Source organism: Dermacentor variabilis, chromosome 2 (assembly GCF_050947875.1).
Source record: "Dermacentor variabilis isolate Ectoservices chromosome 2, ASM5094787v1, whole genome shotgun sequence".
Lineage (NCBI taxonomy): Eukaryota > Metazoa > Arthropoda > Arachnida > Ixodida > Ixodidae > Dermacentor > Dermacentor variabilis.
The window spans coordinates 227,216,079-227,233,754 of NC_134569.1; the positions used below are offsets into that span (position 1 = coordinate 227,216,079).

The 17,676-nt window shown below is 44.1% G+C and overlaps 1 protein-coding gene across 1 annotated transcript in view; it reads left to right on the forward strand.

Annotated features, from left to right (window-relative positions):
- The first annotated feature begins 3,695 nt into the window (after positions 1-3,695).
- The window catches only part of LOC142571206 (uncharacterized), a 130,403-nt gene continuing 116,422 nt past the window's right edge, over positions 3,696-17,676 (forward strand). Inside the window, exon 1 of the mRNA XM_075679477.1 lies at positions 3,696-3,955. Within this exon, the coding sequence (XP_075535592.1) occupies positions 3,766-3,955 (190 nt within the window). The 5' untranslated portion in view covers positions 3,696-3,765. The remainder of the gene's footprint in view (positions 3,956-17,676) is intronic.

The window sequence follows — 17,676 nt, forward strand, 5'->3', positions numbered from 1 at the left end:
TCAATTCAGTTCAAAGTAACGCGGTCAGCAGAGCCCCGTACGTTTCGCTTTATAGGCGCTCGTACTGGCACGTGGCACTGACTTAACGAGTAATTCGGCGCGCGGCACTGATCCCTTTGATTATTTCAATCGCTGTGACGAACCCCGTGGTTCATAAGGGCGCCTTTTTCTTTCGTTTTGGCGACTTCTGAATCACAAGCAACGTGCAATTTTCAGTTCGAAGGGGCGGAGTTGAGGACGCGGGACACGTTGACGGGGAGGATCCCCGTTCTTCGAATTTCAACCTCGCCGTACCGTGACCAAACTGGCAGCCGTCTTGGGGCCCTTTCGATGGGGAGGGACAAAGGTGAAAGTAGCCGACTCATGAGCTATGTCGTTTGTTAGGAATTTATGCCTCGATTGATTATTGTTTGCCTCAGAGCTGCGTGAGTTGCGCCTTCTTTGAGGCACAATAAATACGAAATATACCAAAACGTTGGGCACACTACCATTTAAACTTTGTTTAGGGCTTGAAATTTTTGTGACTAATTAATTTGTTTAGGTTAGTTTGAGCAGTGCTCCTCTATGGCTGCCTTTCTGGCGCTCGCTGGTTCTGACCTCGGGATTAATTAAGGGAGAGGGAGGATTACCTGGCCTATCTCGGCGGGGGTTTGGGCGCTTGCCTTGTCGCTGCACGGGCTTGGTCACTAAAATGTCAGTTCCGAGTATACGACCTGCAGCCAATCCTCCCTCCAAGATGGCCATTGGACGCGATCCTCCCGGCGAGCCCGGGACTTGGAGCCGGAGCTGAGCCTGCCGAGTGGCCAAGGCTTCTTCAAGGGACACTGATGAGCTGACCCCTTGCGTACCCTCTTGCTGGCGGTGGACGGGCGGCTGTTGTGATCGGCCGTTCGCCCCGCGACCCCCTTCGGTCACGGTTCGCACGATTATGGGGAACGGGCCGACGGCCTTGTCAACATGGTTCTCGACACGGATGAATTATGACCAGCGCGGGAATACCTCGTTCAGGAGAGGTTTGAGCAATTAGCAATGGTACGGCTGTCACCTGTCAGCAGCACAAATTGGCGTGTCCAAGCAGGAGACGCGGTCAGTGCGATGATCCGGCCATTACCTGTCAGAGTACGATCGGAGTCAGCGAAAAGGGCAACATACCTCCGGCACGGCCGCTGGATGCAAAGCAAGTTGCGGCCAGCTACGTCGCGCCGCGGACAATAGGCGGGCGCGTCTCGGCCGAGTTTACAGCTGCGACCACTTTTCTTGGTGAGGGCGCCACTGCTCGGGGATGCTTTCGCGACTTCGCGCCGGGGCTAAGCGGGCGTTGGTTCTCGCGTCAGAACGTGTTTGTCTCGTGCTCTATGCACTAATCTCGTGCTTTTTCGCGTGCGCGTGTGTGAGCAAGTCTGCCTGTGCTTGCTGTGCTTTGTTAAGGCTCTTCGGTGTGCGTGTGTGCCGTAGCCAGCCTCGTTCATGTGGCGCGATGCCGCGCAACTGTTGTGTGCCACTCCGCGACAGAAATGCCAAAAAGGACCCGACTATGAAATATGCCGAGTTCCCCTGCGACTTGGAGCGTCGAGAAGCGTGGCAAAAAAATATCTCTCGACAAGGAGTGTCGGGAAGAGGAAGCAAGTGGGAACCGAGCGATAGGTCTCTGGTTTGCTCCCTGCACTTTACAGAAAGTGACTATAAAAAGAACACGAAACTTAGGCTCCTGCTTCCGAATGCAGTACCGACAGTGTTTTGCAAATATCCACAGTACCTGCAAAAAGAGAATGTGCAGCCCAAGAAACGCCATCGAAGAAACTACTGATCACACAGTAGTTGAGGCAAGCGATAATTGCGGCAGCTCAGGAGAAAGCCCCACCATCGAAAGTGCCTTGCAGTTTCTCAGCGACGAGGTGGAAGCTCTAGTTCCAGAGACTGCCTTAGAATCATGCTCTGAACGTAGTTTTTCTGTTGACCAGGTCTGCCAAACTACATTAGATATTGTGGACGTCCTAGAACAGTCAAAGAAAGCAGTCAAGAGATTGAAAAAAAAAAAGGACGTTGCCCGTCAAAGAGAAGAGTTGAAAAAATTGCAGTCCGAACGGGACGAAATGACAAACCGCCTTTTAATTAGTTTATGAAAACAACAACGAAATTCAGTCCTTCGTTCAGGTATTACAAAGAGCGGAAAAAGGAGACAAAGCTGCTGTTTTTAGCAACAACTAAGGGGCCACTTCATGGAAAAAAAACCCCGACTACAATGAAAGAATCCTGCGGGAATGTGTTTTATGGAAAGCGTGCTCAAATAAAGGGTATGAGCATGTTCGAAGCAGAGGCCTTATGAAGCTTCGTTAAAAGGGGTGCACTCCTTAGATAACCTCTAGCATCACTCAATATGCTTTGTTGTCATAAGAAACAATCTACTGATGATTATTTGCATTGGATAAGCGTTTTTATTTCATCTAAGTTAGTTTGCATTACTTGGGAAGCTCGGTACAAGTTCTCCCTACGTAAAGTTTTTATTTTGCGTACGTGTTCACGAGAAGTGAATAAATGTACTGATAGATTGCTTCAAGCAGTACCTCTCGATGGAAGTGCATCACCAGGTCGTGCATCGTACGGGCAACCGTCACGGATAGCGTTCAGGCATATTCTAGAACAGATTTCTACCCCTAGCTGTGCCAATCTGTTGGCGTTTGTGACGTAATCAGCACTTCCAATGACGACTTAAAAGCTTTTGTCTGCAATTTCCAAATATAAAACGTATTATTTACGCCTTGACTGGAGTGTAGATCGCGCGTACCGACGCGGTTGTGAATGCGCTCTCTATCAGCAGCCATCCCCGAGCAGTGGCGCCGAAGCGGGTGCACGGAGAACTAGGCCCGAGACGCCGTTCAGGCGCGACGCAGCGGGCCGCATCTTGTGCTTTTGGATCGAGCGGCCGTGCCTCCGGACTGGTGGGACCTGATGTCATCGGTCTCCTGACACCGGATTGGTGGGACCTGTCATCGGCCTCCTGACACCGGATTGGGGGAAGTGACTAAACAATGATCCCTGAAGGCATAAAAGGAGCTACGGACGTCTGCTGAGATGGGCGACTATGACATCATCACCAACTTTTCTGTATTTTTTTTTTGCATTTTCTTGCACATATGTAAATATAAACGTGCTTGTCAAACGTCCTGATTATCGGACCCAGCCTCTCTTTCTCTTACCCCTCCGAAAGGAAAGAGGATTCCACGTCTTCGAACCCGGAGTCACAACAGCCGTCTGACCGGTAAGCTTTCCATTGCACAAAAAAAGAAAAAGAAAATTGGTACCATATGATATTGGTTGACCGTCCTTTGAGAAAACTTGAAGCGATTTTTTTCACTTCATGTCATTTGTTTTCTCGGAGCCTCATATTTTGGAAAATGTCACAGAGATGATCGTTCAGACGATAAAGAATTTTCAAGGGTCTTCCTGATATCTCGGAGGCCATGAGCAAATTTATAAGTCTTATAACAACAAGTCTTATAAGTCTTATAGTCGCTGAACTTTTCTTCCCATTTTGTATTTCTCGCATTCGTGATTGCTACAGATACAGGTGCACCAACACACACTGTACAAAGATACTGGAGCGATTCTACACTACTACTAGGAGTAGCCAGAAAAATTGGCCATTTACCGGCTGGATCTGGCCACCATGCTAAATATGTCAGTCACGTGCACGTTGCTGTATTGGCGGGTAGCTTTGTTTTCGCAGAACGACGCATTGTCGGTGTTCGTTGACAATAATATACCATGTTCATCTATGTCGAGTACGAACATTCCCTCAAGGCCATCGTAGTCGAACACACGCGTGTTCGCTGCTCTCCTACGGAGTCTTTTGGTCCGGAGGACACGAATGACTTCAATCGGGCCAGGACCTACTACGTTCGATCGTGCCACAAGGACAGAATCTATGAAGCAGTCAAAATCATCCACATGACCGGTAAGCCGTCGGATGTGCCTTCTGGCGTAGATGCCTCCCTTATAATCGATTCAGCGAGCTAGAGCGGTAAGATCTGGAGCCTTGGCGTCTCGACCGCAGCGGCACCAGTAGCATTGAAAAAGCAGACAGTTCGCAGAAGCACAACTTGACGGCTGGTATCAGATTGCAGATGTTTTGAATGAACGGTGTGATGGAGCCACCGTATGTTTTCCAAAGCTGAATGAGAAGGGCAGTCTTAGCCGTACGTGCTACGTTACGTGTGACAGAGAGGTCAACATTGTTTACAAACAGATCTTTGTCCGAGCTGTCGGCGCTGGCAGCACGTTGTCATGTTGATGCAAAGAATGGAAACAAAAACAATATAGATTTACAAGAATGAAAAGAAATAAATTAGGAGGGAAAGTCTGTACAATAACACGAAGGGAAGTGCCTTACTATTGAGGTTCGAGCTGGTTGCCTAAGGACAAAAACACACCGGAGCAAATATTCGCAACTAGATGAGGCATGTGTGTGCTGCAGCAAAAATCCCGAAAGCACACAGCACATCCTAATGTAATATGAAGGGATTCACCCAGTGAAACCCATGGGTAACGTGCAACTTCCAGAGGAGCTTCGATTTAAAGTGGATGGAAGCATCCACCGGTCAGCAGTCGAGATAAGCAAGATACGTTTATAATATTGGTGGAGAAGAAGCAGGGCAGGGATTGAAACGACCTGATCTTTTACAGGCATATGTAGGAGCACAAGGTAGACGAGAAGACATAGACAGAAAGAGGAAAATGATTAAAGGAATGTGTACAAAAATGCTAGACTGAAAAGCATGTATAGCGTACCTCAGTAACTCAAGCAGACCAGGTGATTATTTTTCACAGCCCCGTTTCAAAGGAGATATCAGTTGTAAAGGTTTGGCCAGAGGCTTTGCTTCCAAGTCAATGCTTTCACAGTGAAATTTGGAGCCTTAATGCCAATATTTTTTTAACACTGGAACTTTTTCATCCCCGGCAGTTGGGAAGTACTATTTCCTGGTTGGGCTGCATGAATTGTTGCCAGATCGTGGGGTTGAAGTGTTCTGGTGCAGTGGTTCATTTCACCCTTAAGTGGAGAAGGGATTAGCACACGAAGGAGGGATGCCGAACAGTTCAGAGTGTGACTCTCTGAGTGGCGATTCAGCAGAATCAGCTTTGCCCTACAGTCAAGTTATCAGCTGCCTGGCAGCATGAAGTACATCTACTCATGGTTACCGGCAATGATTACTTTCTAGCGCTGTACCATATGTACATGAACATGCACAATATGTATGTGTGCTGTAACAATCAGAATTAGTCTGGAGAAATGTAGCCAGAGTGCCCTCCAGTGGCAAACTGGTGGTGCCAGTTCACAATGTTGCGAAAGCAAAACAATGATTGTTTTCTTTTCTTTCCCCCAATTAGAATTGCAACGATTCCTTAAATATACAGTTGCATCCTCTTTATTTTTTAAGCCCATTACTAATTGTGAGACATGACATTTAATTTGCCACAATTAAGCCAGCGACTAAGCTCGTGAGAAGCCGTGGACCATCTGTGTGTTGCTGACTCCTGTTGAAATAGTCGCATGTTAATGTAGCTTGTATGTAGCTACATGCATGTCATGGAGGTATCATTAACTTCGCATCATTTGCAGTGCAAGTTAATTACTGTGTTGTCCCGGCCAGTTTACCAGGAGCACACCTTTACTGTGTGGTAGTACTTCGTGGTGCACACAAACATGCATTCAGTATTTTTTCTATGTAATAATGTTGTCATGATTACAGCAGTTTCAACAGATCTGATGTCTACATTGAACTCAAGTTTGCCGCTGTCAAAGTCAAGGTATCTTGTCGCAGTTATGTGTTCATAATGTCTGGTGGGTACAGTCATTATAAGCCTCAGAATTGTGCACAATGAAAGTGCGTAGCCATGAAAACGTATGCCTGCACAGTAATATCATTGACACATTCCAGTTGAGGCAAAATTGAAACACAACTAAGTGTCTAGATCTAATTGTGGAAACTAGACCATCACTCCAAAACATGTACAGAAAATATAGTTAATGCACTTCAGTATGATAAAATGCCTGATTTGCATCATCAGTGTTGCAGACATTGTCTGAAAATGTGCAAGTAAGTGCTCTAGCTGACCACTCATTACAAGAAGGACGGCAATGCATTAGACTCATCAACAGTGGTGTGTACAAACTTTTTTTTATTTATTTAGCTGTAATCGGCACTCTGCAGTTTGTGGGTCTGCTTTTTATGTAGAGAATCAAAATTGCTTTTTTTATATAGCTGACGTGCACAGTGTGCACTGTGCTTATGCACACCTGTTAAACAAAAGAGCTTTATGTGAAAAGAAAGCCAGTGTTGTGCACAAAATCTAGCTTCGGTGCTTATAATCTGTGTTACGTTTTCTTGTACATGCGATGCTGTATCAAGAGTTTTGTCTGCCATGTGAACTTAAACTTCCGGCGCAGTCTCAGGGCATTTTCACTGCCATTCACCTCAATGTACTTTCCGCCGCCACTAAGCTCAATGAGTTAAGCACATTCCTTAATGAATTCAACTTCCTGTTCGATGTGATAATGTTGAATGAAACATGGCATCATGAAGGAAGCGACATGTTAAATATGATTGACTACAATCACTATTTTATCAATCGAAGTAGCCGCCGTGGTGGCGGAGTGGCAATGCACGTAAAAAAACGCATGCCTCTGCGACATAATCCCGGAATTTATGTGCATTACAGCTGACTGTGAAGTGCTTTGCATAAAGAGCAATGTCAACATGTACGTGGCGTTTTACCGCCCACCATCTGGTGATATGACCATATTCCTGGAATTTATTGAAGAAACTTTACAATACTCAACATTTCATCAGTATAACACTCTAATAGGTGGCAACTTTAACATAAACCTTCTCAAGGATATTCCTTAACAAACTTTACGCTTGTGGCTACAATAACGTCATTATTATGTCAACACGCGTAACGACAACTTGCCAGTCCATACTAGACTTGTTTATTATCAGCACAGACACTGATGTAAGCGCAGCTGGCATGGTATGCGTTGGCGTAAGTGACCACTGTCCTGTCTTTATTGCTTTTCCTAAAACTGCTGAACCTGAAATAACTTGCCATGATATCGTTAAACATAGATGTATGTCTAGCAAAAATATGACCTCATTCCGCATGTGTATGCTGAGGGAAGATTGGTCTTCTGTTTACGATAAGCTAGACCCAAATGAGAACTATCGTGATTTCTTATCTATATTCACTAGTCATTACAACACATCTTTTCCTTACGTAAGCACCAAAGCTAACAGAAAAAGAAGAAAGCCTTGGGTAGGGCGCGAGCATATCAAAATGATCAAGAAAAAAAGTAGCCTTTTTAAGAAGTTTTTGCGCACACGCGATATTAAGGAATTTGAGGCCTTTAAAAGTTACAGAAACAAACTAACTGCCGCACTAAAAAAGGCCAAAGGCCTCCTACTATAACCACATGTTTTCTGACATCTGTCGACGGCGCCCATACGAAGTTTGGAAAGCCATCAATCAGGTACTGAGCTGCAAAGCGGGTCAGAATACTTCAACAGAAATAAGCATTAGCAGGAACAAACTTCCCGGTGTTCATTTAGCCGAGCACTTCAGTGAGCACTTTGCTAATGCGGTGCAACCACTGGGAAGCATTGCTCATACTGGCATTACTTACCATAATACTAACACAATTTTTCTCGCACCTACAGATGAAGCAGAAATAGTATGCACATTTCTTTCTCTAAAAAATAGTAAAGCTGTCAATGTCGATGGATTTCAGGTAGAGGCGATTAAGCACGAAATTGACCTCCTTGCTCCTTGTCCAGCCTCCGTGTTTAATCTAGTCGTTCAGTCTGGCTGTTTCCCAAATCTCATGAAAATCTCAAAAGTTTCTGCTATATTTAAAAGTGGAGATAATAATGATGCTTATAATTACTAACCAATTTCTATAATTCGCGTATTCTCCAAGGGATTACAGAAGTTAATATTCTACCACGTAAATAGCTTCTTTAACAAACACAATATACTTTCGGAGTATCAGCAGGGTTTTCAACTTGGTATATCTACACAGACTGCACTGTTAGCTCAAAAAGAACTGATAATTAGTAACATCGAAGAAAAAAAGCTTACGCTGGCTGTTTTCATTCACTAAAGCAAAGCCTTCGATACCCTAAACCATTACATTTTACTCGGGAAATAAAGTGCTTATGGGCGCACGTGGTGTAGCTAATTCATTGTTTAGTTCGTATCTGTCTGAGAGAAAACAATGCGTCTCAACTGCTAACTGTTTTTCATCTTCTAAAACCATTTTTTGTGGCGTGCCTCAAGGAAGCATTTTAGGACCAATGCTCTTCAATATCTACATAAATGATATTGTTTAGATAAACGATGACGTCTCATTCCAGCTCTATGCGGATGACACTAGTATTTTTGTTTCTGGACAAAATCCAACTGAAATTGTTACCAGAACTGAAAGTGTACTTTCAGATGTGCGGCAATGGTCCACTGCTAATGGCCTACAAATAAATGTGAAAAAAACAAAAGCTGTCTTTTTCAGATACCGAGGCACTGAAGTCAACGTGAACCAATCATTAATGCTTGAGGGAATACCTGTCGAAATAGTGGAGAAACGTAAAGTTCTGGGCATTACTTTTTCTGCTCATATGACATGGACGTGTCATATTGAATCACTGACTAAATCGTTATCGTGTGCTGCTGGTGTTCTGTCACGATGTAGGCACTTTCTTCCAGAAAAAGCTAAACTTCAGATTTATCATGCTCTGTTTTCTTCCCGTATAAATTACTGCCTGTTAGTCTAGGGCACCACAACCCTTAGTAACATAAATACAATTCACCTATTGCAGAAAAGAGCACTTCGGTATACTTCAAACTTACCGCGCAATAGTTCTGCAGTTACATTGTTTACCCGCTATAAGATATTCAGTGTGAAACGCATGTTCGATTTTTGCTTAATGTATGCTTATTTCTTCCCAAAGGAACAATTCAAAGGGTTTATTAAAGATTTATCCAATATAAGCATGCATTACACTGATTCACACACCCACAGCGTCGACAAGTGGCTTGTTCCTTGTTCCCGCACGACCTATTTTTTGCAGTCTCTTAGATTCACACTGCCGTCCCTACTTCATAAATATGTAGAGAAAGACGCCAACTTTTCTACGTTTACAAAAAAAGAAATGCGTGAATTCTTTCTAACTGTTGTCTAATGTCTTTTATACTGCCCGCACATGATCAAGTATGTTTCATTACTCTTTGTAACACGTTTATTTTCGTCATTTTATGTTATGTGTTCATGTGAACATTGAATATTTTAACTATAATGTACAACCGTTCTGGAGTGTACTTACATATTGACCTTATTTGTTCTATTGTTCTGTTGTTGTATTTGCACAACCTCTTCTTAATTTTTCTGAAACTGCATTTTTTACTTGATTATTGTAAATTTGTTTTTGAACGTACGAATCGTAATACCGCTGTCATGTACGTGGGCCTTTAGGTATTTTCAAGTGGTGTTACTGCCGCTTTTCGCCTAAGGGACCCCCAGCTGTCATGGAAATAAAGATTTGATTGATTGATTGGTTGAAGATCATCAGAGGGTGACAGAGTTGAGCTGCCCATGGCATGGATGAGATGTCAATCTGTGTGCTTTCACAAATAGTGACTCCTGTATTTTCCAAAAGAACCCACCTATGCCTTGGTCACAGCAAGATGGTTTTTAATGCGACAGCGTTAAGGAGCTTGTGTCGCAGAAAAGCCGGTGTCGGCGGCGTTGGCCATGAGTGAAAAATCCCGGAAGGCAATTCATAAATAAAAACAACTTGCAAGATGGGCTGGGTGGGAATCGAACCAGGGTCTCCGGAGTGTGAGGTGGAGACGCTACCACTCAGCCATGAGTTCGATCTTTCAAAGTGGGACAAAAACACCTCTAGTGAATGCAGTGTTGACTTACAAACGTGCCGTAGAAAGTTATACTGCTGTGTATATCAGTAATTATGAGCATGTAAATTACAGAAGTCACAGTTAAACGCATAGCGAAGTACGTTTCCGCTACATTTCTTCTGCGCTTTCCGCACACACAGAGCCATCTTGCGGCAGACACAGAAGAACCCCTCCTTGCAATGTACGGCGCTGCACCGACAGGTGGCGCGCCACGCGCACATTGGGGCTGTGCGGGGACCGGTGCGAGGCGCGTCGCCGCCCAGTTGTCCATGCCGATCACGACGTTCCAAGACACCGAGTTCTTTGATTCGTTCTGCTTGCTCAGGCGCACGTTTTGTTGCCACGCCGAACGCTGCATTGCTTGACGCTCACCGCATGATTTGTGGGGGCAAAGTCTGATGCCGGGCGCCTCGTAAGTGATCGCTGCGCCGTAGCGCATTGTCTAACACCCCTTGGCGGGTCGATGGGAACGCTGTCGCGTTCCACTTTTAAAGGCGAAGCTTAAGCGTCCTCCAATTTTGCTTTTTCTTATCTCTCTCTCTCTCTTTCTCTTTTGTGACGAACAGGAAAACAGCAGTGAATGCTCCCTTCTTCTTGCAAACAGCACTTTTCTCGGCATCTCTTTCTTCCTGATTTTAATAAGTCTTTCCAAGATGGATGCACTTATGGCAGTTGCACAGGACGAACCCACCTCCCAGACTGCACAACTTTAAGTTCTGGGAAGTTAGCCTGGCTTCGAGTGAGACCAGCTTTGAGGTCTTCAGTAGCCTAGGAAGCAACTTCAACAAAGCACTGGGTTTGTGCATCCACCTTTACTTGCCCTGTGGTAATAATTAGTCAGCTGCTTGCCTTAAACCGAATTTTCGTTTATTCCAGTTTTGCCATTATTCCTTGATTTAAAAAATACATATTACCTACTATTTGCTGCATGTGCTTTACAATATTCGTATATTTTACCTTCAGTAGTCTCCTGGAGGTTTAAAAGCAAAGCTTTTCTTTGCAAACTTCGCTGAGTTTCATGACCATGGGCGCTATGGCCTGGCTGTTTCCTTGTTGAATGGGCCAACCAATCGCAGTGGAGCACGCGCGTTGATGGGCTCCTTGCAGCACCATCAGATGGCGTTCGCTTCCACGCCAGCAGCTGCCGTGTGGGGCAAGGAAAAGGAAGGAACTAGAAAGCTCACCGCATCCGTGACTGCACAGTAATAAGAAAGTAAACACTTCTTGCAGATAGAATGGATTCAAAATGCCCTACATACGTATGCTGCCTCTGAAACCATGATGCGTTCAATGCGTCCATTGTACTTGCTAGTAGTCAGCAACTCTACTTGAAGGGCCCCTCACCAGGCCCCACAGCAAATTTTGGTTATACACTGGAAGTTGTTACGTGTCCTCTAGGGAGTGTTCTGCTGCAAAAGTTTTTCAAATCGGCTCATTAATCACCGAATTAGAAATATTTCAGTGCTGTGAACCCATGGTTTCAGCAGGCGAGCTCCACTGCCAAGCAACACGCTCTCTCCACTCGCCCCGTCTAGCCTCCGCAAGCAAAATTCCTTCCCTGCGTTCTTCCATACCAGACCTCGAGGATTGCGTGATGCATACGGCACAGTGAAGGCATACGCCTTAATTTTTCTCCCCGCTTTCCTTTTTTTTTCTTTTTTTGTCGGTGCTACGCACTTCCGCTGACGGCGTCTCGCGCAAGCTGTTGTCTCCTATGTGCAGTGCACGATTTTGTGCATTGTGCACAAGGAAACATGACTACCTGCATAATTCAGTGCTACGTGAATACTGAGGTAGAACAAGCGGATCGCAGAGCATCTTCACGCGCTGGAACACGGTAGAAAATGGCATAGTTTCGGTACCTGCGCACATGACTGCATGACGTGTAGAACAAGCAGACGAAGCGAAAGTACATTTCTCTTGCTTTGGTGCGAAGTAAAACAAAAAACTCGCAGACATTGTGTTTGTGTGTTTTATTATTTCTCTAAACTTTAATTTGTCAATTCAAGCAACAGATCGCACAGATAACAGATGTTGTCTTGAATAATTCTCGTCACGTGTCACATGTCACCACGAGTGATGTTACACTGCGGACACCAGTACGTAGGTGCAGGCACATGAGTACGTCATTCTCTGACTTGGAGGGCATCGGCCACGAGGAGAAGGGAAAACGGCGTTCGGTTTGAAATTTCCGCGGCACGTAGCGATGTAATACATTGCAGACATTATTGCTATCGCACGTTGTATGCTCTTCGCTTGTCAACTCAAGATGGCCAGACCTGGTGAGGGGCCCTTTAACAAAAGCCTCGGTATAATTTGTGTGTACCCGTGGATGTGTGTGCATGTGTGCATTCGTGTTTTAACTCTTTATTCACTCCCACAAAGCTTCGCTCTACATAGGTTCCAACTCATTGGACCTGCTGCAATTCCTTTCTTAATTTAAAACTGTGAAATTATCTAACAACATGCATTAGGCGGGGCAACATTTATTGCAGTTCATCTAGATCAAACTACTATGCAGTATTTAAAAAATACGGAGCTGTACATAGAGTATGTTAATGCAAATACCCATTAAAATAGCAAGAACTGTCAGATCTTTCTGGTATTTGTGTGCCCTAACCTTAGTGTAACGTAACTCATATCTATTGCGATGCTCGGTTACTTGAGGGGCATGGCCTAGCCTTTCACTCAGAAAAACTTAACATATTGTCACGTGGTAGTGGCTTTGACGAACACAGTAGCAAAACTGTAAATGGCAAAACTAAATCTTTATTAGGCGAACTTGTGCCCTCAAAAGCAAGTTCCACTTAAAGCACAAAGATAGTGGTGAACGCAGTCGGCAAGCGGCGGAAATCTGATCAGTGGCTCAAGCGCGTCGGCTTTTACACATCAGTTGTCGAATGTTCCAAAGTAATCGCTGCTACCTGCATGTCTTCCACAAAGCTCTACACCATTCGCGTTGCGCATACATGCACTCAGATTGCACAAGCTTCGGTGACAACAGACAGTGGATAGAACCATCGATAACTTTCCAGAAACTTCCGATACATGCAGGTGCGTCCTACGCTGTGCGATAACATTTGTGAGGCGGTGAAACGTGGTCACCTGATAAAGATAAACAGGTACATGTGTCAATGTCTAGATTTTTGTAAACGTGACTTGATGATTTGTCATTGGTATGGTCACTGATGAGTATGCTGCACACAGCACCAGTGAGCAACAGTGCATGTTGGTTAGTTAGTTGGTACATAGGTGCCCACTAAGGGTGAGGGGGGGGTCTCCGGGGCCCGAGCTTCCTCCGACGTTTTCCAGGAAGGGCTGAGCCCCTTCCCGAGCGATGCCGAAGCCCTCCCCCCCCCACCCCTACAACTTTGTCATCCACATCATTCGAGGTTTCTTCTGATTTTCCTCGACCTTCTCACTTGAAATTTTACTGGAGCTAATATCTTACTGCATCATTGTTGCCGCCAACGTGCACGGCTTTTAATTAATACTTTTGCTTTATTTCTGCAAATCCTGATAATAGGAGGACACGCGCATTAGAAACACTAGCGGCGGCTGCCTCATCTGTATTTTCTCACTTCAAGATTGTTTTAAATTTCCACTGTAAACACCATGCACATACACAATATGTTTAAATATACACGCACTACAAATTTTATGATATTTTTGAAGGAGATGGAGGTAGCCAATTAAAAATTATTTCGAAAGGTTTGGATAGCCTATGCCTAGGAATGAATATGTTGCTGTGCGTTCACCACGCTTCAAATTGCTTTGCGTGCTTTTTTGACCATGAAAAAAATCTGTAGACTTCACTGACCCCTACAGCAGAGTCTTTTATCAAAGGCATGGGAAATGCATGTAAATGTTGTGTCTCAGTATTGCTTTACTTTCCAGTAAGCAGTGCTAACGACTCATGAGTAAAAAATAACACTTCTAATCATTTACAACATTTATTAAGGATGGAAACATAATCACTAGCATGTAAAAGTCATAAATATATACAGGGTGTCCCAATTAACTATCATGCACCAAAATTTATAAAAAGAGCAAGGCGTTACTTGAAGAAAACCTTGTGCATATTTTTTACAGTACAGTAGAGTAGCTGGCAGTAATTATTTCGTAACTGACATTTAATTAGGTAATTGTAAATAATTATCTAACTCGAGACATACTATCCTAATTATCAAAGTGTCAATGAGGCATATGTAGGCACAACCAAGGGACATCTAACTGCGGTGTTTTCAGCGACACACTAATTGCATACAATTTTTTTTTCTGACTGATAAATAAACCCAGCGAAATATGGAGATACCATGTGACTGCACTCCCACCGGGGTCATAAAGCAGCATGCTTGAACAGGCTCCCTCTGAGTTATTCAGAATGAAATAAAGGAAATAAAGAAAATCATTGTGATCAAGCTAGGGCCTTATTCGCTATGCCCTGGCTGAAGTAACACATCGCGTTTGGTGTTAGTTGGAAACAAGCTGTGATAGCTGTTGTCTTAGCGTAGATAAAGTGCACAGATGTTTTTTTTTCCCCGAAACCTATCGCCACAAAAGCAAATTGACAACTTCAGTGCAAAGGTTTAAAGGTGCGTTTTGTTTCATCCCAATCACCATGTCTTTCTCTAATGAGCAGAAGGTAAACAGTATCCTTGCCTTGGGATCTGCAATTGGCAACAAGAGGAAAGCCGGAAATACATGTCAGTCATGGAAGTGTGGCAGTAGACGAAACGCATCGAGTATCATCAGAAATTATGAAAACTGAGACAAACCGGCAGCTTCAAGAAACAGTGGCGGAGGACTCCATCTTTGAGTTCTAGCCTACGTACGCATGTTCTAGCATTTGCAGCCCATGTGTGGGACATGGCCGCCCAGGCACCAGTTTCCAAGTCATCAGTTTGGAGGATTTTAAATGATGGCCTTTCACTCGTACCACCTTAACCAGCACCAATGCTTGGAAGATATTGATTTGTAGAATCGTCTAGATTTCTCTAATTGGGTCCTCACAAAAGCTGATGAGTCACCAGACTTTTTGAGCATACTCATGTGCACAGATGAAGCCAATTTTCACAGAAGCGCCTAGGTAAATTTGTCTAATGTATACTATTAGACAGACTTCAATCCCCACTGGATTGGATTGCGTGGATTCAACCCCCACGCAATCGGCACCAGAACCAGTGGTCGCTCAATGTGTGGTTCAGAAATTACACTGATGCTATAATGGGTCCCACCTTCTTCGATCATACACAGAATGGACAGCTTTGCATGAACGAAATCCTTGAAAGAGTGGTGGATGAGTTTCTCAGTGAAGTCCTGCTGTCACGCCTTCCACTTCTGTGGCATCAGCAAGATGGGGCACCTGCACACAGCAGCAGCCGATCACGAAACGAGCTGGATGCGACTTTTCGTGCACAGTAGATTGGAAGGCACAGGCCTGTAAATTAAAGTAAGGTAGTTGTTGGGCTAGTCGGTTTATAGATTCAGCAAAATTTTAAACTGCACGAAGACGGGACATGAACAGAAACATAGACACACACACTGAGCGCTTAGTGTGTGCATCTATGTTTCTGTTCATGTCCCGCCTTTGCGCAGTTTAAGATTTTGCTGAACCTGTAAATTGGCCGGCTAGGTCATCTGATCTCCCTCCACTTTATTTCTTTCTTTCGGGTTATGTGAAAGATCATGCTTACATGATCGAGATGGATGTCAGATTAGTTCAAGGCAAGGATAACAGATGTCGGCCATAGAATTCTGGTGTCAGTCATCAAGAAAGCCGCTGAAGTTGTGATAAAGCAGATACAGTACTGCATAGATGCAAATAAAGACCTATTCGAACACATCCTTTAGGCAGCAGCTGGTGTTCAACGCAGCTTATGAATTCATAGATAATAAGGGCACACTGAAACCTGATGGTTCTTTTTTTTTTTTTTTGTGCAGACATCCTGATTGCCAATTTGGCATATTTAGAAGTGGGTTTCTTGAACGCATTGGTTTTGCCTTTTCTCTACACGTCGGTCGCTTTACGGTCTGTTTATTTCGCTTTTATCTTTTGACGCAAACCTGTTTTTGCAGCTCATATACACTATCATGAAAAATAAAACGGTCACTTTAATTCGGCTTTGGTCCGAAGCAAGTTTCTAATGCAAGATATAACTTGGCACGCGCTCTTTCATTTCATTTCATTTCATTTATTTTCACCTTAAAGGCCCGGAGGCTTTAATTTTTGCGACAATGTTAAAACAAATGTAAGTCTGCTCGCACCGCTTTCGATGCAGTGCGAGCAGAGCCGGGGTTTTGAAACATTCTGTGCCTATTACATCGCCTTTCACGTTTCGTGTGTAGTCAGAGTGGCACTTTGGCTGCGTTATCAAAGGGCTTTTGTTATTACTGTAGTCAGTTGGCCTTCAGAGATGGATCATGAGTGTCATGTAGAAATGAGAGGATGGAATAGCTGCGAAGCCGCGAGACCTGCTGTTGGCACTCCTTCCGTACCTTATCAAGGTGATGTGCTGTTACTTCGAGTTTGTGACAGGCAATGCAGTTGCTTTCAATCAGCTCATTTGAAGGCGCTGCTTTATGATATGGGTGGGAGCGCACTCACATGTTATTTTTCATACTTCGTAAGATTTCTATGCCAGTCGGAAAAAATTCTACGCAGTCAGTACGTAGCTGAAAACACTGCAGTTAGATGTCATTTCAGGTACCTACAAATGCCTGTTGGCACTTCGAAAATTAGGACAGTACCTCTCGAGTTAGATCATCATCAGCCTACTTTATGTCCACTGCAGGAATAAGGCCTCTCCCTGCTATATCCAATTACCCTTATCCTGTGCCAACCGATTCCAGCTGGCACCTGCGAATTTCTTAATTTCATCACCCCACCTAGTCTTCTGCCGTCCTCGATTGCGCTTCCTCTCTCTTGGCACCCATTCTGTAACCCTAATGGCCCACCGGTTATCTAACCTACGCATTAAATGACCTGCCCAGTTCCATTTCTTTCTCTTAATGTCAATTAGAATATCAGCTATCACTGTTTGCCCTCTGATCTACACCACTCTCTTCCTGTTTCTTAACGTTACGCCTAACATTCTTGGTTCCATTGCTCTTTGCGCGGTCCTTAACGTGTTTTTGAGCTTCTTTGTCAGTCTGCAAGTTTCTGCTCCATATGTTAGCACCAATAGAATGCATTGATTGTACACTTTTCTCTTCAATGATAGTGGTATGCTTCCACTCAGTATTTGACAATATCTGCCCTATGCACTCCAACGCATTTTTATTCTTCTGTAAAGTTCCTTCTCAGGATCAGGGCCCCCTGTGAGCAATTGATCTAGGTAAACATACTCCTTTACAGACTCTAGAGGCTGACTAGCAATCTTGAAATCTTGTTCCCTTGCCAGGCTATTGATTAATATATTTGTCTTCTGCATATTAATCTTCAACACCACTCTTATACTCTCTCGATGAAGGTCCTCAACCATTTGTTGTAACTCTTCTACAATGTTGCTAAAGAGGACAATGCCATGATTTGTAAATTGAAGGTTGCTGAGATATTTGCCATTGATCCTTACTCCTAAGCTTTCCCAGTTTGGTGGCTTGAATACTTCTTCCAAGCACGCAGTGAATAGCATTGGAGAGATTGTGTCTCTTTGTCTGACACCCTTTCTTCATAGGTATCTTCCTGCTTTTCTTGTGGAGAATTAGGGTAGC